General features: G+C 39.9%; 1 protein-coding gene across 8 annotated transcripts in view; it reads right to left on the bottom strand.

Annotated features, from left to right (window-relative positions):
• The window catches only part of LOC147234207 (uncharacterized), a 32,976-nt gene that overhangs the window by 2,272 nt on the left and 3,895 nt on the right, over nt 1-26,809 (bottom strand). For 4 of the 8 annotated variants that reach the window (XR_015106169.1, XR_015106172.1, XR_015106171.1 and 1 more), the window contains exons 3-5: nt 24,825-24,875; nt 5,350-5,435; nt 1,446-1,485 (exon numbers count right to left, since the gene is read on the bottom strand). Coding sequence is in view for 2 of the 8 variants with exons in the window: in XM_086147028.1 (XP_086003154.1) it covers nt 1,446-1,485; nt 5,350-5,435 (126 nt within the window). In the remaining 6 variants the exon portion in view is untranslated. Of the gene's footprint in view, nt 1-1,445; nt 1,486-5,349; nt 5,436-6,734; nt 7,630-24,824; nt 25,131-26,809 lie in introns of those variants that run through there. The other 4 variants (XM_086147028.1, XM_086147027.1, XR_015106168.1 and 1 more) reach the window with 3 other exon arrangements.

The raw sequence follows: 26,809 nt of genomic DNA, 5'->3' as shown, positions 1-26,809 counted from the left end.
GACAGGTTGCGGTCATTCAGGGAGTTTCCTGAGCGAGACAGGAGAGGCTGTGGCTCGGCTGTGGTTTCTCCCTGAGCTGGGGAGCGATGGGGATATGTGAGATAGCGAGGTTGGTGCAAACTTTTAAAAAGTGAGTCACTGCTGTAACTCCCTGCGTATGCACATGAGCGGATCGGTCGGCTGTTTTACACCAAGTCAGTTCACCCGTAAATGCCACAAAAGACACCCGCACGAGCTAATTAATGTCAAGGCGATTTAGATCCCTCGCAGGCCTGGTGATCTGCGCTGCTCTCCTCGCCGACCCCGCTAACGTGTAGCGAACGCGCTGGAAAACACTGGATAGTAATTATGAAAAGTTGACTCTTTAACCCCTTGTTTGATGCGAGCGTTCAACATGATTCAAATCAGAAATTAATTAACTACCGGTAGAGAATGGGCCGGCTTCAACTAAAACCCTGTGTGTTCGTTTTTTACTTTTACATGAAATCAAATTTCAAAAGCAACACAAATACAATACATGGAGATCTTATTTAATTTAATTTTTTTTTTTTTTTAGGAAAGTCAAAGCATCCGGTTCAGACAACTTTTAAGCCAAATCTCTTGTGACACGCTCGTAAAAATATAAGTTTGTTATTCACAAGTGAGGGGAGCGGCCCCCTGCAGTTCGGCGCTCCTGTACAACCTCTTGAACAGGAAAAAAAAAATCCCGTCCAGTGTTTGAGGCACACGGCTGCATAAACCGTAAAGCTGTGTTAAACTGTCAAGAGAGATTCATAAAATGATTTGATATTATCCACTGCCTCCACGCCAGCGAGCAGACCCCGCGGTCTGCTGCCACTCCGCCTGCAGTTTAACAAAACCACCAACAGGTGTCATGTCTTCCCAAGTAAGCGGGGCGAGTGTGTCCTCAGCCGAGGGCTCCGTGACAATGAAGCCTTTGTGCAGTTCCGGGTGCCAGCCGGTGTGCCCTCGTGTACTGTTTCCCTCTAATCTTCATTTGACCTTTAGGCTGACCGCTTTTCTTTCCCCTTTTTTCCTCAACTGATTTCCTTTGAGGAGATTATCTTTGAGCGCAAGCAGAGACTTACTGATTTAGACGACATGACACAAAAAACACACCGGCGGAGGTTTTGAAGGGAAGGTATCAATCGTTGTTGCAATCGCTGCGGTGTGCCAGGAACAAGTCGCAGTCTGTTCAATAAACTAATACCAAACAGCGTTTACTGTGTTCTGTAACTGTAGCCTCCTGATTTGGGAAAGCGAGGAGAGAGTAAGCGAGAGACCTAATCGAAATTATTTGGTCTTTGAGAATTCGGCACTGCCATCCAGACACATGCCATTCTTAGATCAGAAAAACCGTGTTAACAGCATTAAATGAAATATATATACATATATATAAAATGTAGAAACTGACCTGTAGAAAAAAAAAAAATGTTGAAACTGACCTGAAGAGTGAGTTCTGATCAAGAGAGGAGAGATCACTGCCTGCAAATGAAAGTGAAAAATAGAAATGTAAATATACATGTGTATATATACACAAACTTACCTATGGTTACATACGCATATTCAGAAAATGCACAATTACTCTGTGTACGATTTAAACACACACACTCACACACACACACACACACACACACACACACACACACACACACACACACACACACACACACACACACAAAGAGGCATCAAGGTGTCCATGTAGCCCTCTGGTCATAAACCTGCCAAAGAGCTACTTGAGTGTATCATTAAGGCTGATGTACCATATGTTAGAGTGATCATAGCTCAGAATACTGGAGCTGAATTTAGATGGGATAACTACATTACCATATACTGGCCTGTGTAGAGGAACCTTCGATTCAGCTCTCAGAAAAGCATATGCTTCAGAAAAATACCGGTGGGAGTTACATTACTGTTTTAAAATTACAAACGATGTTGTGGCTTTTTGTTCGATGGAGAATTTGATTTTCTTTTATTTAGCAAACTTTTCTGCCAAATTTCCTATTAAAATATAATCCGGGGGTAAAAGAAAAAAAAAAGGCGGACAAAGAAAAAGAAAGAATACTGCAAATGTGAAATGCAGCAATTTAAAACATTTAAGAGCAATTGAACTGTAAAAAAAACTTTTATATCAAAATGTTTTTCATCAAAAGATTTACTAATACTTATGTTATGAGACACTGAAATTACATCTCCCTTGTTTTGCCACTGACACACACACACACACACACACACACACACACACACACACACACACGGCTAAAAGTTTTTTTTTAATGATTAATTTCTAAAACCAAATACTATTAAGACATTATTCTATAAAATATTCTATATATATTATAATGCTTACGAACATATTTACATATTAAAAAAATGATCTGATTAAAAATACAGAATTATGGTGTTGTTTGACAGAGATATTTAGGAAAAAAAATAGATATTGGAAATGGTATCTTTTATATGCACAATTTCACACACACACACACACACACACACAAACACACGCGCACGCACACACACACACACACACACTCACAAAAGTGTGTGTGTGTGTGTATGTGAAAACCCTTCACACACACACACACACACACAAACACACACACACACACACACGATTGCTTAGTGATGTGTTTGATTTTCAGACATGCAGTCTCACTTTGTCAACGTTCATACAACTGAGTTGCGCACAAAAAAAAGTCAAGGTTAAAAACACCTAGATGCGGTTTTTCATTCTGCTACACTTCCACATCAATCAAAAGTTTCGAGCTCCTCCGAACTGATGAATATGTGAAGATATTGGTTAAAAAGTGACATTTTTAATATGGATACCAGTGTGTACAAAAGGGTATTTTTATTATGTTTGCATGCTTTAAAATGTTTGCCCTCATACTTAACACCGTCTGAATTTATGCATCAGCATGAGTCAAATGCACCTGTGTGTGTTTTATATAAGTCTGTGTGGCCATCTGTAGTGTGTGCATTGTGTGTGTGTGAATGCTCAGAGGAGGAGGCTGTGCCCTTCTCTCCTTGGGAGAGCCGTGGGAACCCCATTCATCCTAGGAGCCAGGGTTCATTGTGGGGTACATAGCATCAAAATGTGTCTGGGTGTGTGAGTATGTGTGTGTGTGTGTGTGTGTGTGTGTGTGTGTGTGTGTGTGTGTGTGTGATTGAGTGCGCCTGCATACGTGTCTGTGTGTGTGTGTGTGTGTGTTTGTGTCTGTGGCACACATTTGTGTATGTTCACATCCTGTGTGTCTGGTTCAAGTTGTGGATTCAACTCTTACTTTTTACATTTCCTTTGGTTTTATTTTTTTTTCATGCTTTCAGTACCAGTTTGTTTTTTCTTTAAAAATAAAAGCCTGCAGAGGACTTTTCGTTTCTATTTTTGTTGGAATAAAACATTTATAATATTAAAAACAAAGCTAAGATGGGATCAACGCTATTCGTGTAATCATACGGTGCACTGATACTAAAAAAAAGTTCTCTATGCAAAAAGAGTTGCACTAATTTTCATGCATCAACCAGACAGGCTATTTTCGTCTCAAAATGAAATATTAATTTAAATAGGAGGAACTTTAGTTTTTCTTCATTTTTTTTTTCTCTAGGAAATGCGTTGTACAAATCTTATCATTATTCATGATATAAACTAACATGACAAATATGGAGAGATTAGATTTTTTTTTCCCACTATATTGATAGATAAAAAATAACACACTTATCGACGCATATCTGTCTCATCTCCTCGATGGGGTGTTTGACTCTATGTGCACGTTCGACATGCGCAAACCATACACTTTATTTCCACTGTTAAATTGTGAGGGACGAAAAAAAAAAAGTGAAAATCCGAAAAAAAAAAAAAGAAAAATGAGCCGAAAAGTAAAAGACATTTCCACTCTTGAGTTCCGTCACTGCTGTTTTTTTTTTTGTTTTTTTTTTTGCTGTTGCAAATCCCATTTTAATAAAGCCACGGGGTCTTCGGAGACAGAATCGGGAGTTATCATGCAGAGGAGCTACATCAGAGTTTCCTGATGGGGTCCAGGCCCGGGGGACCAAGAGTGGCGGGTGAATAGGCCTGTCAAACGTAGGATGTAGGTGGGATGACTAGAGCTATCTGTGATGACTCACACTGCCTCCACTTCTGCCTACTGGTCATGGTTGACTCTGATGTGCTAAGGTGTTTAATATAAAGCCATACTGGCAGGCAAAATAAAAAGAATTCCTATTTTAAAATACTTTAATCAAAGGGCCAGGATATTTCAAAACAATTTCAAAAATATAAAGGATAATTAAAAGATACATACCAGACTGCTGGAGGGATAAGTCATATCAAACAGTAATTATGCGGAAAAGAAATGTATAACGTAAAAAAATAAAAGATGATTTTCCGTCACAAATGGAATGCTAATAATGCCGAGGCTAATTAGTGCATAACAATTATAAATTATTTATTAAACCAAGTATATTTATAGGTATAAATGTATCACACAGAAACATTCCTTTGATTTTAAGCTGGACTTCAATTCTTGTCACCAAAGTAAAAAAGATAGAGGTCAGCTTAATATTTTGGAACGTGAGTTTTGTTCCTGCATTGCACAAAAAATAAATAAAATAAAATAAAAAAAATTAAAATTAATTTTGCTGCGACACAACCTTACAGTGTTTTAGCCGGATAATTTCTAAAACAAAATAAATGCTATGTACAATAGCTCGTTGAAGCTTTAATAAAGCGGCCACGTGTCAGCAATGACCTATTTTTTGTCTGTTTCACCTTCGATTACAATCTGTAAACTTAAGTACGCCCATTCAGATGCGATTTGATGAGGAAACTCAATTATTAGAATAGCAGTTAATAGTGTCCTGAAAACCGACCAGATGACATGAGGAGAGAGAGATAGACAAGCTGAGGGAGCGACAGCGTTGTGGTGGGGCTCGGCCTTGTCTAGCAGGCCTTGCCTGGCCCTTGGCCCAGCATTACAGCACTAGTCCTTCTCTGCTCCCTCCAAAATTGTCTCTTTTCTGCACACACAAAAGGTAGATGTGGAGGGCACGTAGGTCTGCAACAATGAAAAGATGATCTCGATTTCGACGAAAAACCTGAGCGCCCGCCTCGTTTTCGGCGCTCTTTGCCGATATTTTAACTTCCTCTCTCCCCGGATGGTCATGTAGCTGGTAAACGGAAGCACCCGGATGTGCACGATTAGGCACAAAAATATAGATACCGCTGCGCTTGCTTCATCTTTATGCCATTTCAGTTTGCCGACATACGTGCACGCTCCATCATTTGCTCAGTCGCACAAATATATGCAGGCACACACTTACCTCCACACCCACACATACTTTTTGACTTACCCAATGAGACTTGACACTGAGAAACAGTCGCCGTTCGTCGTGCCGGATCACTCAGCAGCCACAAGCAGCGTGTCCGTATATCCTCTCTGTACAGAAGGGCAGAGAAGGAGCTCGAATTGAGTCGTACGGCTCCGTGTTCCCCTGCAAGGAGTAGGTGGGCACGCCGGGGAGACCCCTTCACAGTCCCAGAAAGTATCAGCCTCACTATCTGCCCGAACGCCTTTTTTTTTTTTTTTTGTGTGTGTCTAGTTTGCCAATCTCTCTTCGCCTCTGTCTCCTTTCGACACTGTCAATCCGGCAACCTCGCCCCCCCGAACCCGGCTCTAAGCTCAGGTAACCTATCTAACCTCAGCTAACTGCCCTCTAATATTTACAAACTGGCTTCCCTCGCTCTCCCCCGTCTGCCACCAACTCGTCTGAGACTGTCAGGGCCCGCCACAATGGGGAGGCCATGTGGGTTTCCCATGGAGTCGCGTGTTCCTCCCGTCTGGCAGTTAACAAGGCTTTGAATGAGGAATGTTAGCAAACAGAGCCACTGAATGTCGGGTGAATGCTAAGCCAGGCAGCCAGTCAGATCGCAGCACTGGCCCAGGCATATGAATAATGCAGAAGATTCTACAGGGAGGAGAGGAGGCAACGCTCCACCTCCTACTGCCCATTCCCAATCCCCCCCCACCAGCACCAGCACCACCACCACCACCACCACCACCGGCTCTCCCCCCCACCCCCCCGACTCTTTTCCCCGCTCGAAACTCAAATGCCTTCACGGGAGCAAGAGAGCAGAGAGAGGGGGAAAAGAGAGAATTCAGGATCCTTCTACTGCTACTCATTCATGCAATTATAACAAGTCCTGCAAGAGGAGAATAGTTACACAAGGACACATATGTAATTACTACAAATCAGTTCTTAAAACATCCCACTTTTTTCTTGGCATTAGAACCACCTCGCTCTTTTTTTTTTTGGCTTTTTGTGTCTTTTGTTTGGAATTGGCACCTGTCCCAGAAAAAGCTCCATTGCCGCTCCGCCCTCATGCTCCCCTTTCACTGGAGACAGCCCACAGGAGAGACAGAGTGAGAAAGACAGACAGAGGGAGAGGGAGGGAGAGAGAGAGAGAAAGAGAGAGACAGAGAGAGAGAGAGAACGCATAAGGAAGAGAGGGTGGGGCAGAACACCCGAAAGAGGCAGAGGTTTAGAGGCAGAGAAGGAAGCTGGATAGCACAGAAAAATATCAAAAGAAAACCATTAAGAGTAAATACACTCGTAACCGGCAAAATCAGAACGAAGTCATTGTACAACATGCGGTCTTTGGCCATAATTCTAGAAAAGGACTCACGAGCAAAACAAAGCATGGCCAGTGATCAAGAAACACGTGCTCGGGCACATACCGAAACCCACTTCAGTTTAACTCTCCTGACAGCAGCCCGGAAGAAGGAGGAGAAGAAACCGCTATCTATGTTATCAAAGCCCGCGGAGCGAAGAGAAGGAAGGTTCCTGAGAATGTCTTCACCAATGGCGAAGAAATGGCTAAGTAAAGCGAAGCCACTTGTTGCACGATTTTGAGGAGTAGATCTTGCAGAGAGGAGCAAGAGAAGGCACAGGGTTAAAATCCTGGGACTGGGAGTAGTAAAAAATCCCTCCCTCTCTTGGCACAAACCAGCTAAAGGGGAGGGCCCTCCTGTAGAAATAGCAGCAGAGCGTTTTTCCCCTCTTTTTTTTTTTTTTTTTTGTCAGAGCTGCTACGTCCTAGTCTACCCTCTCGCATGTGGCCGGGACACAGGGAGAGAGGAGGAGGAGGAGGGCGATGGATAGAAAAAGGAGCAAGAGCCAGGAGGGGAGGAGGTGAGAGAGGGAGGGAGTAGTGCCGGGATTGGAGGAGAAAGGGCTCAGCTGATGATGAAACGGGGACGTGTGGGAGTGCGTGTGGACTACGTGTTTTCATCATCGGCCTAGTGCGACGTGCGTGCTCAAGGCGGCAGCGGCAGGGGGTGTGTGTGTGGTGGTGGTGGGGGTGTAGTGCTCTCCTTCTGAGAAGAGTCACAGCAAACACAAACACTCACAAATGAATAAAGGGATAACATGTGACATCTACCTAAGACTCAGTGAAAAACACCGACAATTTCTCGGTTTGTCGTGTTTGGGTTTGTTTTTTTTTTAATACATCGAGCGAGAGCCACGCAATCTCCATTGGAAGCCAATGGATGCGTTACGTGATCAGGGCTGCTATGACCAATGGATGAGACTGCCTTGATTCTGGCTTGTTCTTCTGCACGTTAATGATCTGTAAAGGCACGCAGACAGTTTGCGTGCAACCCGGGTGCAACAGTGAACCCTGCAGTAAATATCTGTTCTATGTACCCAGAGCGCACCAGCCTCGTGCCACCGCTAGGCCACATTCACCTTGCTGACGAGCCGCAGCAGTAACTGTCCTGCGTGCGAATAAGGAGAGGAGAAATGTCGGGCAGTAACAGAAAGATAAAATGGACTCTGCTACTCGTGTCCTGCGCCCTCCTTCCCCCCCCCTCTGCTTTCTCTTCGCTGTCCAGCCTATTCTGTCTCCCACCCTTTCTTGTGCTTTCGAACGGCACTGTTCTATCTTACTGTAACAAACAGCGCTGGTTTTGACCGGTAAGTGTTAAATTAAACCTGCATGAGGAGGATCTTTTTCATGGGGTTTTGTGCCAGATACCACCCCTGCCTCCCCCCCCCTCTCCCTTCCCCTCCCTCTTTCATGCACACCTTCCAACCTCTGCATCAACCTGCTGAAGGTTATTCACACCCCTCCAGTTTCCAACCAACTTCCCTCCCCAAACTTCTCCCCGCAGCCAAAATGCTGTAATGCCCCTTAACTGTTTGCAACAGATTCACCATGGCGAAAAACAACTTCCTCTCCCTCTCTCTCTCGTACGCCATTCCCCTCCCCTTCGGTCTCTTTCCCTCTTTCCCAAAAGGACCCAGAAATCAGCGAAGGCAAATTTTTCCCTCACATCTCTCCCCGAAGAAGCAGACACACGAAAGCGAGGGGGGAAAACTGTCCGAAAAATGACAGATTTCAGATCGTGTACGACGGCTAGCTAGTCCTGTTCTGAGTTTATCTTCATGGCTCTGGCACTGCCAGTGAAAGAAGTTGTTCTTGCTTAAACCTATAAAGGGAAGTGAAACCTACAGGAATCCCCATAAGTCTTTGCTCATATATGCATTTTTGTGAACAAACAAAAAACAAAATACTATGGCCGCCTGTGCGAAGGCAGCGTCTCTTTCCTCCTCGTTCAGAGTCTTGGAGGCTGAAAGGAAATACGTTACGCTGCTGTGTGTGTTTCTATCTCGAGGACGGACAGAGAGAAGAGAGTGAGAGAGAGAGAGACTGAATGCATTTTTCTTTTGCCTAACTCTCCTCAGCTTCGCAATGTTAAAAAGAAATTCAGGTTCTCCGACTTTTGTGAACCGCGGTGCCATCCACACGCGGAAAACACGACGCAAATGTAAAAAAAATAAAAATAAAAAAATAAAAAAGGATAACATCCTGAAAATAAACGGCAAGGAAAAGTGGGCATATTACGGGCGGTCAAAGGGGAGGGAGCAAAGATTTCAGAGTGCTTTATCGAGATATGCTCGCACACGTCTCTTGATGAGGAAAAAAAGGAGTCATTCGATTGAACCTGTGACGTCAAATCTCGCCATTTTCTTAACCAATTGCTACGCGGGTAAAAAAAAAACGGCTGCAAGTTCTGAATGCCGAATATAAATCAAACAATAGTGTAAACGAAGACGCTTGATCGGTAATTAGAAGAGTCCATTAGCCCTCATCTATCTCAGATACTTTTTCTGCTAGTCAGTTGTTTACCGTCTTACATGTGGCAGGAATTCAAAAAACTTGGCAGAGCCTGTTTCTCCACTGTACGTCGTGAAGAGTTCATTTGAGGATATGGCTCTGGTTTTGGCTCAGCTGCCAACTTCTGACACTGTAGCCCTCTGCTCGGCCTCGCCCCTGCAAGAGCGGCCTGCGTAATGCTGCCATTGATGAAACTCCAATATTAACAACCTCCTTTATGACGCCTCCAACAGCCCACAACCGCATTACTTTTATCATCTCCCTTCACCTCCCAGGTTAAATAAAACCTGTGCTCTGTCTCAACACAGTCATTGTCACAATAGAAAACCATAATGCATTGTTCGTACTTCATATTCTAACTGTTTCACATCATGACGGTAAAACAGTAGTTGTATAACAAATATTGCACTATAGACGTTCCATATCAAAAGATGTGTCAAAAATGTGAAGAAATAGTGATAGTGATAATAACAGAGTGGCAAATGGAAGGGCAAACACAGTCTCATAAACATACCCACATTCATGGGAAATAATACACGACATGAATTATAGGTCACAATGAGCTTTTCCAATAGCACTGCTTAATGAAAGGTGGCTTTACATTGATCTGGATAATTGTGAATGCAGTGAGACAAATGCAACCTTTCAGCAGCAGCAAATGTACTTTAATGACAAACTGTTCAGTCCTGTTCTGCCATGGAACATGCTGATACAGTGAGACTGCGAATTAACAATAAATTAACATTTTACATTTTCCAATTATTCTGAACTTCAAAAAGCAATTACTGTTATTTGGGGAGAAAAAAAAAATGAAAGTGGTCAAAGTCAACAAACAACATTCTTTTGTTGAAAACAAATTATGTAAATAATGATTCCATTAAAAATCTCCACATTAAAATAGCTATTTCAATGTACTACTACAACTTTTAGTTAGTTTATTTTATTTTAGAAGGGACAAAGTACATTAATGAACACAAGAACATAGGTACATCATGGAAATGTGCCAGCATCGAATGATACAAGTTAACTCATATTGTCAGTCCAGGACAAGTTGATGTCCAATTATAAAATCTTATAAAAAGAATGAACGAATGAACTATAAACACAACGCACAAGTATAGTTTACAGGCATAGCTAAAAGAAGATAAGCACAAAAACATGTGCATGATTCAGATATTAAAACACACACTCACACAGTCACACACACACATGCGCGAAATAAAGAACAAGGCATATGAACACAAAAAAATAATGAATGTAATGCACTTTTTAGAGGAAAATTTACCTGAAATCCTCGATAACAATCTCTGAAGTATTGAGAAATTCGAGTAGCAACAGGTGAATGCATTGTGAATGCCGTACTTATTGCATTTCAAATTCCAATGTTCAGGTCAAATTTACAACTTTCAAGTCCTCAAGTCATTGTACTGAAAGATAATAAGCCGGAAAAAATTTAACACCATGAGTTGCGGCTCTATATATCCTCACTTTCTCAAACACACACACACACACACACACACACACACACACACACACACACACACACACACAAACACGCACATACTGTCACTCTCACTCTCTCACACACACACACACACACAAACATAAATATATATATATATATATATATACAGTACACACACACACACACACACACACACACACACACACACTCTTCCTCCTCTCTTCAGTGACCAGTGCGGCGGGCCGGCTCCCTCTACAAGGTGGTCCGCCGAGGGGCCCCTCGGCAGCACGCGCCTCGACAACTTCTCTATTACAGCCATGACCTCTAAGGTCAGTCTCTGAAGGGTTCTGAACAAAGGGCACGACCCTGGGGTCAGAAGTGTAACGCCGGGGGCATGCCGGGGCCCCACAGTAAAGGGAGCGTGCTGTTTGCTTTGAAAGGTAAGGATCACTAACACGGAGGCCTAATAAGGATTAAGGGGCCATCCCCTTTGGGATGTCACTCTGGGGCCTCATACATCAGTCTCTATTAACCTCCGTGACCTACGGCGGCCATTATGGGGCTACGGGTCACACTTACTCATGCTGCAAAGCTGTAAAACCTTAGCGCGGGTGCTGTCGGGGACATCGGCAAATAGTTTTGAGTGTTAAATGGCTTTGCGAAGGGGACACAGCTCAATGACTTTCACCTGTACGAGCAGTATTTTGCTTTCTGCGGTGGATGGTGGAGCTTAGTGGTGGCGTTTTTACGTTCGGGATGAAAGCACCCGTCGGGCCTGCTATCTCCATGAAAAGAGAAAATTCTGGCATTGCTTAAAATTACATTAAATCCGTTAGGGTAATGACGACACAAAATTGTTTGTTATATCTTTTGACAAAAAGGACAATACACTGTTAAAACTTTGATAAGTGCAGGTGTGCTGCAAGTGAGAGCCTGGATCACAAAATGGAGGACAAGGGGAGACAACATGGCGGCCTGACAGTCACTCACACACTGTTACAAATTTGCCAAGCGTGTTATAAAAACAACACATGCGATATAATATAGATCGAAAAGACACATGAAGTTGTCTGTAACTCGTTCCACACCAGAAGCATCACATCAGTGCAAGAGACAGATATGAATTCCTTCAGTCACTTTGGGACCAAACAAATATAGAAGTTAACCCTGTAAGGAACGAGGGACGTATTGTGGAGTTTTCAACTTGCATTTCATATTATCAAATTACATATTTTTGTTTTCCTATTTTAACATTAAATCTTCTCTTTTCTTTGTTCCTGCTGATACCAATGACAATTATGTCAGTCACTGTAAAAATCATGAATTGGAAGTATATTACTTTATACTGTCAAAAGAAAAAAAAAGGGGGTTACTTTTTTGTTCTTAATATTAGGGATGAAAAGTTAAAACGAATAAAGTCATTTCGTTTTATTGAAAAAGATGAAAAAGGCAACAAATGAACACATTTTGGGGGCCAAAAATTTGAAATTGGATACGCACAGGACAGTGTTATTACCATAAATTAAATCCATACAGAGAAAATTATTATTGCTTCAATTCTATTGAATATTTTAGCAATTCAATGCAATAAAAGGAAAACAAGTAAGCGAAGTTGTGGCTATGATGCTGAATTAATGTTTAAAACATTAGATCAATTAAAAAAAGGACTTTACAAAGTTTCTTGTCAGAATGAAGAACTTCGATACTTATTAAGCAGTCTGAAAAAAAATCAAACTCAAAAATATAGATGTTAGTCAATAATATATTCTGAGCAGCTTCGATAGAATTTTAACTAAAAAAAAAAGCATTTACAGGAAATTTCACAAGAAACTAAACTTTTGATTCTTCTGAAAAGGAAGACATCTGCATAGCAATTATGGCTCATCTGAAAAGTGTCTATTTTTCCCAAAGCTTTGTAAATAATCAGAAATATAAAATATGTCCAATTTTCTGTCAAACTGAATGGAGACCCGGCTAAAGCATTTCTAAAACAGAGAGCTTTTTTTTCCCCGATTGAAAAAAAATCGAAAAAGACATGATCAAGAGGATTCCTCCTCAGCGTGCATAATAAAAAGGCATTGAGAGGGGCTGTTTTTTAGAAATGTCCCGGCATGTTCTTATCAAAACTCACAAAATACCAACTGACTGAAAGGTTTAAATTGATTCAGAGAAAACTGTCCACAGTTACATTCAAAATTATGACTTTTCAGACACACGATCAAAATCTTTTCTCAATTTTTCTTATATACAATCAGGCGCCTTTTAATTCTAAGATGTGTTTTACATTCAAACTAAATTGTCTTTTGCAAAATAAAAAAATCTTTTTTCTTTTTCTAAATTTTATTTTGCAAATGTTCAACAGAGTAGAGCATCTGACTGAAAGTCTAAAATAAACAGAGTGTTTTCCGAACTTAGTTCCCACTCATCAAGGGCACGAGCAGAGCACTTTGATACATGTATTTCTCTGATAATCATTAAGCTCACTCACCTCCCAAAACCGAGCTCCTCTCTGAGGAGCACGTTCGGCAGCAGAGCAAAGCAAAGTTTGTAAAATTAGACAAAATGGACCTGTACTTGTGAGGTAAAAGGAAGAGCTTAACAGCTTTTAAAGCACCAAAAAACGACAATAAATCCCAAATAAGCACAGAGACAGCGTCACAGCTCGTCCCTTTTACAGCTCTTCTTTCATTTAAGTCAGGGCAGTGCTTTGGGAAAATCATCGTCCTACTTTCAGTTAACCATGAGACTCCCCTCTCTTTTTTGCAAAAGCCAGGTTATTAGAAAAGTCTGGTTTCTAATTTGGCTAACAGAATACACTGCCCATGTTGAGGACATTAAAAACAATTTTATTAGAGAAATCATTATAGGGGGAATAAGGAACAGCCACTTTGTTTTTTGGCAAAAATGATTTTTTAACACAATTTGAAATAACTGCGAGGAGTTTGGCAAAATTGAATTGAAACATGGAGCACTCCTTCATACCTTCATGTTGTTCAAGCTCACATTATTGTTTTCAGCGTGAGACATCAAAATGGCCTGCAGTGTTGGATGACACAGGAAAAATGCCCTGAATGTGAAATCAAGTGCTCTCAAGGCTGCAGCATTCCAGCTCCGACATTTGTGTCGTTGCTGGACACGCAATTTACTTTAAAATAATGTGCTGTGAATAATGCATAAACAAGAGTGAGTCTAAAAAAGTGTAGCAACATAACGAAGTCATTTTTGAATTTGAAAAATATCATTCCACTTTTTTCAGTAAATATACGACACACATTCGCACGCAAACACTCACACTTGCACGCAAACGCACACACACTCACACACTCCTCTTGCTATTCAGCAACTTACTGCTTTAATTTCGGGGTCCGTCCTGCTTTAATAAATGATTTTTTTTTCAGCTCTTACCAAACATCACAGCTCACATGAAGTTGAGGGGGCGTGCATACACCCTTTTAAAGGCGTTGGACCTGCTGTTTGGTCAAGTTCAATGCCACGTCATAGAGCAGCCTAGATGGAGCCTGCGTGACCCAGCTCAGCCCAGATAGGAGCCCTCCGCACCCCAGCCCCCCTCGGGACCATACACCCGCATTTCCTATGCGGAAGGTTGCAGGGGAGAAGGCATATCGAGCTGCGTGTCACTTTTACAGCAAGTGCAAACCCTCTGTCCTTTTTGTGAATTCCGCTCTCCTTTTCCAAAAATCAGGATATCATCTGATTAAATGACAGCGTGCTTGTTTCAGTCACCCGTATCCAATTGGGCTGACTACAAGATCTGGAACGCGCAGAGTGACTGATGCTTTGATTTTCGCATTGACAAGATTTTCCTTTACAAATGCAATCACAGAAATGCACACTTGCATGTCTCAAGTTGTCATTAAGTTCCAATGAACCCACACTATCTATTAATAAATCAAAAAATTGTACATTTCTAAACTGAAGAGATAATTTACACCTTTTTGTGGAGTCGGATCATTTTGGCTAATGAGAAAAAAATTCAGACAAGAGAGAATGTGTGTGAGTGCATGTGTGTGTGTGTGTGTCTCGGTAAGTGTGTGTTATTTGACGATCCTCCCGAGGACATTCACGTGTTACTCGAAATTGTAAAAAACGGAGAAGTCTTCTAAAGAGGGACAGCTTGCAGATGCCTCGGTCAGTCAGTCTCAATGCCAGTGATGTTATCTTTAATTGAATTTTACACAGAGGTCTATCAGCCGGGGAGAGAAGACTCATTTCTCAAATGTCCTTGCAGCTTTAATCAAAATGCAAAACAAATACACTAAGTTGATCAGGCAGTAAATACAACTTCACCAAAATGTTAAAAGCATTCTGTATTGCAAAAAAAAAAAAAACTTCCACATGACACACTGTTTTTTGTTTCCACTGACAATATTTCAGACACACACACACACACACACACACACACACACACACACACACACACACACACACACACACACACACACACACACACACACATATAAAATTACACAGAAATCCTTTTTTTTAATTTCCTTTTCATTCAAAACTGACTTTGACATAAACTCAGAAACATACTTTAAAAGTCCTGAGCCATTTCCCTAAACAACATGTAACACTCATTTTACTTCAGCTGAGCTTTGTCTAAAAAGGTTTGCCACACAATTTAAAATAGTTATTTATCAAATTTAAATCAAAATTGATTTTTGAATGGCTGCTTCTCTACACGTTTGTTAAGACATTTTTCTTAAGGACAAATATATCTCAAGAACAACGAACACATTAAGGCCAATAAGCTGCTGGCTCTCAATTTTGGTGTTGTTTTTTCCTAAAAGTATTAATTCACTGTGGTGTCTACTGCAGTGCACAGACTGGTGAGAGAGGAAAAGAGACGCTGGCTCACAGGGGTTAAGATGCTAGCAGTCATGTGCTTGTCGGCTGCAACAAAAGCCTGCCTATGTAGGGTGCATACAGATGGAGCGAGCTCCTTTGTGTGCAGCGTTTCACACGTCGCAGCCTCGGAGCTGCCAGGTCTGGCTCTCGGGGCCTGGCTACAGGCCTAGCTAGCAGCTTGTAGCACCTGACACTAGTATCTCACTATACTTTTTGATTTCTTGAGACACAAGCACAGTACATTTCTTTCGGACACGATGGAACAGGAGTCCCAGTTGTGGTTACACACCTCAACACATACAACAGAGAACAGTACAGGGGTTGTGCACACTCACATCAGCATTATTAAGGACAACTGTAAGCACGCCTCCCACTCCTATCTGCCGCAAAATAGTAAACTTTTCCTTCTGCTTTTGTCCATAAAATCTGCCTGTAAAATACTTTCTGAGACTGTGACGTGCCGGAATACAGTTTCTGCATGGTATATTCATGGACACTACATTTTGTATAGAATGCTCGTACTTTTGTCTCTTTGTATCCATACTGCGTCTGAATCTCGTATTTATTCTAAGTATGCCAAGTTATCACAGCCCGTTCCTTACAATGTAAACAGTGCTTATACTATCTATGTCCTAAGTCGTATGGTTTTAGTGATGGAGGTGAAGTACTTCACAAGCAAGTATTCTGAAAGCCAGTTTTTCTGTGGCGCTCTGTCTTAGGGATTGTACAGAAATTAGTCTCTGGTCTTCAGCATGGAAGGTTTTGTAAATACTGCATTTGCATAAAGACATATTGTTGGTGTTTCTCATTAACCACTAATACTTTCACTCTTGAGATTTCACTCTGTGTTTTTAATCGAAAAGCAGCCCACAGATGAGTGGTATGTACTGGATTTAGTACGCTCCCTCTCACAGTTTTATTCTAGTATTCCTGGCCTACAAAACAACTTCTTTTTTATATAGTTACCAGTGGAAGTAAACCTTTCACGTCACTCATCCCTCAGATGAAGCACCATCTTGTTAAGCAGTTCAGTAAATTATGAGGCAACCATCAAGGCATGCATGAAAGCAAGCAACAGTGATCAAAAACAATAGGGAGTCCACCTCAGAATATATTAAAAACATTTGTAAGCTTCACCATGATCCTGAGTGAGAGTTATTGAGCCATTATAGAAACAAAACCACATTATCCATCAGTAAAACGTTTTAGCAGAAACAATATTGAATAACTCAGTTTCATTATGGGTAACTGCTCAAATGGGGGATTCTGCAGTTGATACTAAGTTAGTGGTATGCACCCCCAATAAATAGGTGAAAGGCAATTCTATCCATAAAATATGCAAAGAATGGGCCCTGAACAGGCGAAATCATTTCACCCAGATGAAGGCATTTACAAAGACACATACAGAGAATTTCATTGTATAAAATTTCAACCATGTGGCAGGTTTCAGTTCTTGTGGGTTATAACAAGATGATAAAACTGTTCTGTGATAAGAGGCCATGGGAAGTTTGCGGTATTGTTGGATTCCTGACAGCAATGGAAACAAGCACTATTAAATGTGCAGCAGTCAACAGTGTTTTATGTCCAGCACTACACCTTTCCAGTATATTCACTCAGTCAGGTGGACGCTCTCACCAGGAGTGAGATAGCAAGTGGGCGGGCTTGATGCTCGGCTGAAGGACCCCTCAACACCACACCTGACTGTTATGGTGATGGAGGGCTTAACATTTTAAATGCGGGACAATTTCCGTGGGCACTAAGACACCCTGCTACCCTGACTGCACTTGAAACCCACAATAAGTAGCCTGAAATGGTGGTAAACCTGCATTATTATGATATTCAAGCATAGTCTACTGACTGCATTAACTTGAATAATGTAATTTATATATTAGAAGGTAATCAATGCAAGAATAAAAATTAAAATTCATTTGTTTACTTTTTTGTAATGTGAAAAGCTCTTCAAATCCAGGGTCTTATGTCAGGAGAGAATTTTTTTTTTATTCCATATTTCACAAACTGATGAGTCTAATGAGACTAAAATATGCCTAGTGGCACTAAGAACATTTTTTTTTTTTTTTTTTACAATGTTAGTAGCAGTGGTTGGTATAATGAGTTCCTAAAAAGCAATTCAGACCTAATTAGCAAATTTTACCAAGACACATGAAAATATGTGAAGCTTTAGAGGCTTTACTGTGGTAAACATGCCTTAAACAGTGCAAACAAAATTCCAGCTGTTTGTGGTCACTGATTAGAGAAATTGCACGTTACTAGTGGTATGGATGGGTGACCAAGGACTTTTTTTTAAATAAACCTAACAGAATAATCAAAATACTTTATTGATCCCCCAGGGGGAAATTGCTTTTCCTTGACAGCAGCTCCTGCTACAGAGTCCAGTGGGGAAGAATCAGAATAGAACGAGTAATAAAAATAATAGAGAATAGTAAAGATCAAAACCCTAACCTTAACCCTAAATAAATAAAAATAATGCTAAAAGGTATGAAGAAATATATAAAAATATAATTAACACCTATACCTATGTATTTACAAGTACATGTGTACATATGATTACATGTAATAATTTTGTGTAAAAGTAGGGTTTGTTGTACGATAAAATATCTATTGCACAGAAGAGTGTCTGACACTCAGAGTGAGGAGTTACACAGCCTGATGGCTCCTGGCAGGAATGATTTCCTATGGCGCTCGGTGGTGCATCGTGGTGGGATCAGTCTGGAGCTGAAAGAACTCCTGTGCCTGACCAATACGTCGTGGAGAAGGTTGGTCACATACAGGATGACCTTCTCCTTGTGAAGCAAGGTAAGACCCCTACATATGAAGGTGCTTCAAGAAGAACAACACAACGCTTCATGGCCAGATGATAGTGAAAATAATGTGTATCATGTGATCTCGAGCTCTAAAACCATCAGAGCTCAACCAACCAACTATGCTCACCCAAATAACTACTGGTGATTTTGAACAGACATGTTAGACAGCAGCTCTATCAGAATCCTTGACAGGATGCTTTTGAGTGGCTCTTTTATGATTACTCTTTCTTGTCACCCATCTTTCAGTAAACTGCATCAACTAGAATTCATAGAGGCGGGCGAAATCAATAATATCATCTGTGATAAAACTTTAAATATCAAGAACTGTTTTATAATTTCATCGTCATATCAAGATGCTGATATTTGTCCTGACAGGTAGAATTTTTTTCAGATTTGCTAATCAGGCTATTTTTCCTGATAACTTTTGAAAATAATTGGAATGATCCATTAGCATATGTGAAAGTGGTCAAAAATAATGACAAACAATCAAGAAATTACTGAAAATAATAACTGGCGAAATTAGCTGAGACATAAGCACTTAGAAAAATTACCTAAAATTTGAGACCAAGAAAAAGACTGTGACTAACCTTGAAATAGTTTTGGATATAATTACTGAAATGATTGGCTTATTTTGTAGTAAAAATGTACCAGTACCATTAATTGTCAGTGCAGCCAGTGTAATAAGATGTAACAGCCACCCTGTTACGACCCATTATAATCCTACGATAAGAGACCATGATTGTTTCAAGTAAACTGGTTTAGCTGTGAATGGACTCTCATTTTGGAAAAGAGGCAAAAAATAAAAACAAAGTATCCCAATTCAAGTTTCTCCCATAAATAATAATAAAAAAAGAAATGTCTCAATAGGCTACTTACATATCCATACACATATACACATCCATTTCGCAATGTTTATAAAAAAAAAAAAAGGAAAAATCTTATTAACTAGGGAAAGAAACTTTCAAATATGCATGGATCGTTTGATAAGCATACTCAGTGTAACCGGCAGTAATCTCCTGGAATATTTTCCCTATAGCAAAACCCAAAGCAGGGCATCTAAACAATTAGTCAACTCAGACATTTTTCTTTCCAATGTGAGACACAGGAAATGAAATGGCAAAGCTGAAGCACAAGATGCCGATTTATCCTTGTGGCAAAATGTATCCTGCCATTATTTGCATTAAAACTAAAATGGTTCATCTGTGTACTTTCACATATTATGCAACATGTTACACATTTTATAAAAGTGCGGATAGTGCAAATATTCCATAATCACATGGTCTATGTTCCATTTTACACAAGCCCACGCACCAAATTAAAGATTTCTGCTCAGCTAGTGAATCTTTAAAGCCTTTCTGCTCCTGTGCTATTAATTAGTGTCAAAATAATCATAATTGAAAACTATACTGAGCCTCTACCATGGATGCAATTTACAGGGAACACATCTTATTGGGAGGCGTGTGCACACACGCGCACACACACACACACACACACACACACACACACACACACACACACACACACACACGGAGTATTTTTATTTTGTCTAGGCAATCTGACCATCTCCAGCTTTCCAAGATTTAATGGCTGGGTTGAAAAGGTGAAATCAGCCGCTTTGCCTGACTAAAACTTGTCTACTAGGAATTACCATTAACTCTTAACCATTAGTGATATGTAAATGGATGGAACCAGCATGTAAAATAAAATTAATAAATAAAGTGATTAATGAGAAAAAGCATGCAATTATAAAAGAAAGTTCTAAAAGAAATTGAGGTTTGGAGATAAAACGACGACGCAAACTGGCTAAACCATGATGAGGTCACCATGGAACATACGAGGCAAGGGGAATGGCAGCAACGAGGAAGCTGTTAGTCAAGGATTTTTGACTAACAGGATTTCATAGAGCAACAATTGTTTAAAAGTCTTTGATAGAGAGTAAAACTAATTTCTCTTGATCAATAAAATAATCCAAATTTTCTATGGCTTCTTTTTCCAAGCATGAATTAAGCATACGGTCTTGTTTTGTTATTCACATGTGACATGTTTTATTTGCTTTGTTTGCCTTGAATACATGTTCATCTACTAGTCTTCTTTGCAAGTTGGTGAGTCAATACATTAAACACACACACACACACACACACACACACACACACACACACACACACACACAAGCTGCTTCTGTAAGTTATGTGAATTAAACCTTTGTTTGTATAGCATGGAGATTATTAGGTCCTAATTTCTGGCCCCTTCTCCCTGCTGTTTATGTCCTACAACACAGACACACATGTAAATTGAGCAACACACATGTATACAAAAGTACATGCTTGAGTAACATACTACCAGGACATATCGGCTGGGTGCCTGACAACCACAGCGATGGAGGAGACGTGAGGGAGGGAGAAAAAAAAAAGGTACCCTGGCGTGTTAGTTTTCTGCCAGGGAGTCCCTATTGACCTGTTAAACCTTTGTGACTGGAACAAATGCAAATGGCGCCGACTTGTTCACACAAAATACTAAAGGCTCATTCAAATGAGGCCCCGGGCCACAATGCAGCCATGGCCAAGCGCTCCGTGGAGGCAGGGCTGCCCCCAGTCAGAGAAACAGAGAAGCGGAGATTATTTTAGTCATTGCACAGTTCATTCTGGCCACCATCTAGTTTTATACATAATTACAGACACACACGGGATTAAATTACCTTACACCTCTGTGGCAACTATCCCCTTACTAAATCAAAACAGTGTTACACTGCCCTGAACTTTACCCCATAATTACCTTGAATGAAATACTTTGTAATAAGAGTTCTCCTGAACTCGAACCATGCCTGTTAATGACCATGACATCAATCATGTCTGACTGCTTAATCCACCTCGCTTTTGCAAAGACAGTCAATGTGTCCCGGTGGTTAATATCATACTGTACTTTTCAATTTGTCCATGGGGTATAAAATGGGAAATGAAGAGCACAAGCAACACAAGCAATACAGAGAAATGGCCAGACATGATCATAAAAGGGCCTTTAAAATAAGGATATGCAAGAACAGCCTCCCTTCTAAATTAATAATTTGAGCGACTCCAGCACAAGGGGACAAATAATCCCAAAGCTAATAGGACTAATGGGCACATTAAGGTCTGCTACATAGTTTGTTGCAAGTGAAAAACACAAGAAAGGTGTTTACATGACACAGAAATCAGAGGAAAAAAAAAAAGCTTGACAACACAATTATATATTGCTGTTATTGAAGAAATGGTTTATTTTTTTCTCATTTGCATGACTCAACTAATACTGGCTAACAGAAGTTAAAAAAAAAAAAACCTTCTTTGCATGTAAATGATCACTGATCCAAAAAAATGAAGGCAGTCAAGGTACTATTTGAGGTAGCGGGATGAAAGTGTGTCAAAACAAACATCTTCAAATGAAATATGGCATGGTGTCTGGGAGTCTGCGCAGATCAACAAGGTAGATGTTCATTTGATGATAAATGTGGGACGAGGGTGCTATTTCTCCGTCTTCGGATACCAAGAGGAATATGCAGTTTTATCAGTATCCCAAACATTAGCCCCCATGGGAGTCATGAGGGGCTTTCATGCACCATTCCTTCACTCCAGATAGGAGCCTGAGGAGGGCTGTCACCAGCACATCTGGACAACACCTGTTCTGAGGGACACCGGCAGTTGGACCTCCGCAGCACCACGTCCATCAGATGTGTGGTTAAATTGCGGAAGAAAAGATTGGATGGATTAACCGACAACACCGGTTAAATCTATAGCCACGTACACAAGACGATTCCAGCATAATGCCTCTGTAAAAATGACTAAACCATAATGATCCTTTGCTTGTTTGCCCATATCCAAAACAACATTGGAATAATGTTCCCCAGAGTGCAAATTAATATTGCATCTCAGTACTCTGAAGCGAACGGATGACGTGTAAACATAGCGGCGTCAGAGAACATTCTAGATGCTGACGCTGTTCTTTTATACAGACACTGATTCAGCGCAGTGCCTACCTCTGCAGCCATTTCAGTGGCAGAACATTCTGTTTTCCCACTCAATCTTATTTCTGTATTCATTTAGGACTCCAGCAATTTTTGAGGAAAAAAACCTGGTATGCCATTTTTAACAAAAAGCAATTATTGCTGTATCATTAAAACACATGACAAACAATAACGAAAGTAGATGTCTACACCTGTGTTTTTTGGGAACTCCAAAATCTCATGTGAAGTTTAATACCATGCAAAACAAAGTAAAACTTCAAATGCTTTAATTTGGAGGCTGATACAGAGGCACATTTACATAAAGAATGAAAGTGATTTAAGTGAATTAAAATCAAGCATTATTCTTAATAATTCAATGTTTAATGTACTCCAGTAATAGTTGACAGTTGATTTATAGACAACCTATTGATTAGAAGACAAATATTACTGCTGAACTGCTATAAGTGCAATACAGCCCCCCCCCCCAAAAAAAAAAATTAATAAATGTTATAATATTCGGAGAACAGCTTTTTCTTACAATCTGTGAAAAAAAGGAGACATGGACACTTCAAGTCTATATTGAGAACATCAAAAATATGTCTGATTTTTTTTTTTAAATAAAAGATCTGTGATATACTTCCTATAAGTCAATGAAAATGTCAGTTATCACAATGTTCGACAGTGACAAATATGAAAATATGCAGCTGAAACAATAAATTTACCAGATGACAAATTTAGGAATAAAGGCTAATTTTTGATGAAAATTCATTTGACAGATAAATATTAAAATAAGCTACCTTAAAAATGTTGAGACAAAGGCAACCCTTCACAAACTTGTAAGAATATCAACCATGTAGATTTTCAACTCCTGCTGACAGACAGAAAACACAGATAACAGGAGGTATAAATCCACTCTTTCATCGATTTTCTTTTGCGATAACATTTTCACAGTGGGTCATAGACAATTGTATGACTGAAATGTTACCAATTAAACTATTACTTTTGTATTCTAAAACAGACAAAAAATAAAGAATGTGCATTATGCTGTGATCAAACTTTTTTTTTTTAAAACTTCCCTTCTATGAAAGTCGGGGAGGAAAATTTTTTCCACTGACAGTGTTTAAATCTGGTACCGTTTATATCATTTACATTTATACTCTATCAACAAAAAGAAATGAGTGAATCTTTGCTTATCCTCACTTTTCAATAAATCTCAGATTTGTATATACAAGAATTGCTTTTTACCTTAACTATTATGTGAAGACAAGTGTATTCTCACAGTTAATAATGCTGAATCCTTTTCTCTTGGTACTCGGATGTGTCAAAGAAGGGGATAACTTGCACCCGAGGTCATGAGAAAAACCTTGAACCTGAACATCCCGAGTGGCATGGATATTGGCCGACTGAGTCATTTTTTGCTCGCTATTCTGTTCAGCTCCGCCAGTCAGACGCATGTTGTGCTGCCAAGCGTTCCTCAAATCCCACAAAAAATGTTATTTTTTATTCTAGTGAAAGTATTAGTATTTCCAAATATAGTAAATATGTCCTGCTGAATTATGGAGAGAAGGGCAAAGTTTTTACTCTCTAATGAAAGATATCAGGGAAAGACAGAAGGAAGATCAAGTGTCACTTCATTTAAATGAACTCGGTGACATTTTGTGAACCTGATATTAATCAAGTGATCCATTTCTTGCTCCAAAAGTACATCCGCACACACATGTTAAAACAAACACGAAAAACAATGCTGTCATGACAGGTATGCCAATAACAAAATGTCTTTTTTTGTGAATGCGTTTCCTTTAAATTGGCTTGTGAGCTCACCAATGTCACTCTAACCAGCAATTCATGAATCCCTTCTCCTCTAATTTATACTCTGGCTTGTCTTTACATATTCGCCACATAATTCTCTCAAAACCGCATTTTCAAATAACATCAAGTCCATAACTACGACATAATGTTTTAATTTAATAGGACTAAAAGACATTGTATTGTTCAGATAAATATAGTGGAGGGAAGAAAAATCATAAATTATCACGCAACAATTTTGCTTCTTCCCAGAGTCCTTTTGAATAAAATCCAGTGAGATAAAATCCCCTAACACTCTGAAAGTGAAGCAAGGCATCTTTCCTTTGCGCTGGGAAAATGTCAGCGCTGCTGGAGGAATTCATGATCATTGTTCATATCTGATCGTTTTATATTAAGATCTATTAAAAATACACAAACCCAGACTAAAGCATAGTCTGTTTGACTTTAAAAATCATATTGTCTATCACTTAACACTGTCACAGCTAACTGAGGAGAGCCCGTAGTGTTTAACTGCAAAAAAAGTGACAAATAGATACAAATAAGCATTTGTGTGTTTGAAATGTGTCCCTTTGTTTAAATCATCAATACTTTCCTGAACCCCCCACCCCTAAAAAAGTAATTTAAAATGCTCAAAATGCCAAGTTATAAATTAAGCATTCCATACATGTAGAGGTGTGTGCTGATACCTATACAGTATCATCATTGACTCACCTGCTTGTTGAGTATCTAAGACTTCATTGTTCGATTTGGTCCTATCTCGCCCTGAGCAAAAAAAAAAAAAAAAAAAAGAAATTGATAAGAAAAAAAAATTAAAAAAAAAAAAAAATCAGACACAGAAAAGGTTCAAAATTCAAAAGTGAAAAACATCACCTGCCTGGAGTTAAGATTTCTAAAAGTTGAAAGACTGGTGAATGATTAGGATGTGTGGCACGCAGTTTTGTTGTGTGTTGTTCTCCCGTGAGCACAGGATGTTCTTGCTGGAACAGTTTCTGCTGCTACATGTCAGTGCTGTCTGGCACTGAACCAGTTGGACCTCATTGCTAATATTTAGCTGCTAAGGATTTATTTTGAATAACTTGAGGTTTATTAAATGATCAGCATGTGAAATGATCACTATTATTTTCACCAACTTACATAATGAATTCAGCTCCGATTTTTGTTTTTAACCACTTATTGCTTTCCCTTCAAGAACAATATAAAATAATCACAGCAGAAGACGTGTGTATCAAAAAAGGGAGCCAAACGAGGCTTTTAACCCCTATTAGAGGGCTTTTAAGGGTATAAGATATTCATATGGTCTTCTAACCGCACAATAATGAGACTATAATGATTGAAGATGATTTTGAATGATGATTAAGGGAGTTACTGTGGTCAAACCTTCTCCAGCAGACATTGGAAAGATAAAAATATCCTATATAATAGTTCACAGTGTTAAACAGACTTTTCCTCATCATCCCTGTCCGAGGAGTGACAATAACAATTTGTGTTTTGCTACAGCGATGGAATCTTCCAATACACTTTAGGTCGATCTATTAAACATACAAAGTGTTTTCACACAAACGCAGTGGTTTTGTTTGAAAAAAATGTTGATAAGGAATTATCAAAAATGCAATTTACTGCAATATCAGCACCAACTCCAGAGAACGGTATCACAAATCAATTGAAAACCAAGGTAGCAATGGCTAGCCACGGTGCTTGAGAAACAAGTCATCCAGAACAATGTCCAAAAGGAAATGTGTACAAAGCATAGATTTTCCTGAGATGTATACATGGGGTATACATGTATGTTCTCCCAACATGGTCACAGCTTTAGAGTAAAACATAAAGGCATCCTGTGTATATACCTGACCTTCAGTATTGTGGCTGGGAAAGGAAATTAACCTAAATATTTTATCCGACGCACATGCTCAGAGCGGTTTATCAGCTATTTTTAGAAATGAAAGTGAAGCAATTTGTTCTATCCAAACTATCAGATGATAAAGAAAGAGAGGGACTGACTATTCTGCACAGCAGCTCAACACAAACCTTAATAAAGCCACTGGTACAGTTTGTGTAGGAGTTTTTTTGTTTTTCTTCCCTCCTGAGGACATAAAAAAGGCTGCCTCTTTTTGCTGTGGGTATGTTAAAACTCATCCGGAAGAACCTGCACCACTCCCCACAGAGGCCTGCTTCATTTGCTTTTCTGGCTCTCCTTCCCTCTGCCCCCTCCTCATCTTCTCACAGGACTCGTGAACTCTCTATAAACCCACAGATTCCCTCCAGAATGCTGCTGTCTCTCCTTTATCATTAGAACTAGAAATAAAACAAAAGTGGGGAGCACAAATGCAGAAATAGACAATAAGGACCAGGGAATGACAGAGAGGGAGAGAGAGAAAGGAAGAATCAAGCCAGATTGTAGAGCGTTGAATCAGTGCAGAGGCCTGGTCTTTTTTTCTCCACTCTCTTTTTTTTCATTTTTTTTCTCTCTCAAATGATTCACAGTGGAAAGAAAAGGCATTTTCCTTGTCCTCAGTTGAACTCCACATCAGCTTCCTGTTAGAAAGGCAAGGAGGAAACACCCAGAGCAACACGCGCGTGCGCACACTTTCGCACACATATTCAAATACACACAGAGGAAGGCCTTCACTTGTGGATTCTTGTCTGCCAGAGAAATTAGGTCAAGTACTTAAATGCCCTGCACTGAGATGCACAGAGAT

The sequence above is a fragment of the Fistularia commersonii genome, chromosome 5, assembly GCF_037954325.1.
Source record: "Fistularia commersonii isolate RoL2024-O1a breed Wild chromosome 5, RoL_Fcom_v1.0, whole genome shotgun sequence".
NCBI classification, from domain to species: domain Eukaryota; kingdom Metazoa; phylum Chordata; class Actinopteri; order Syngnathiformes; family Fistulariidae; genus Fistularia; species Fistularia commersonii.
This window is presented reverse-complemented; position numbering and strand designations above follow the sequence as displayed.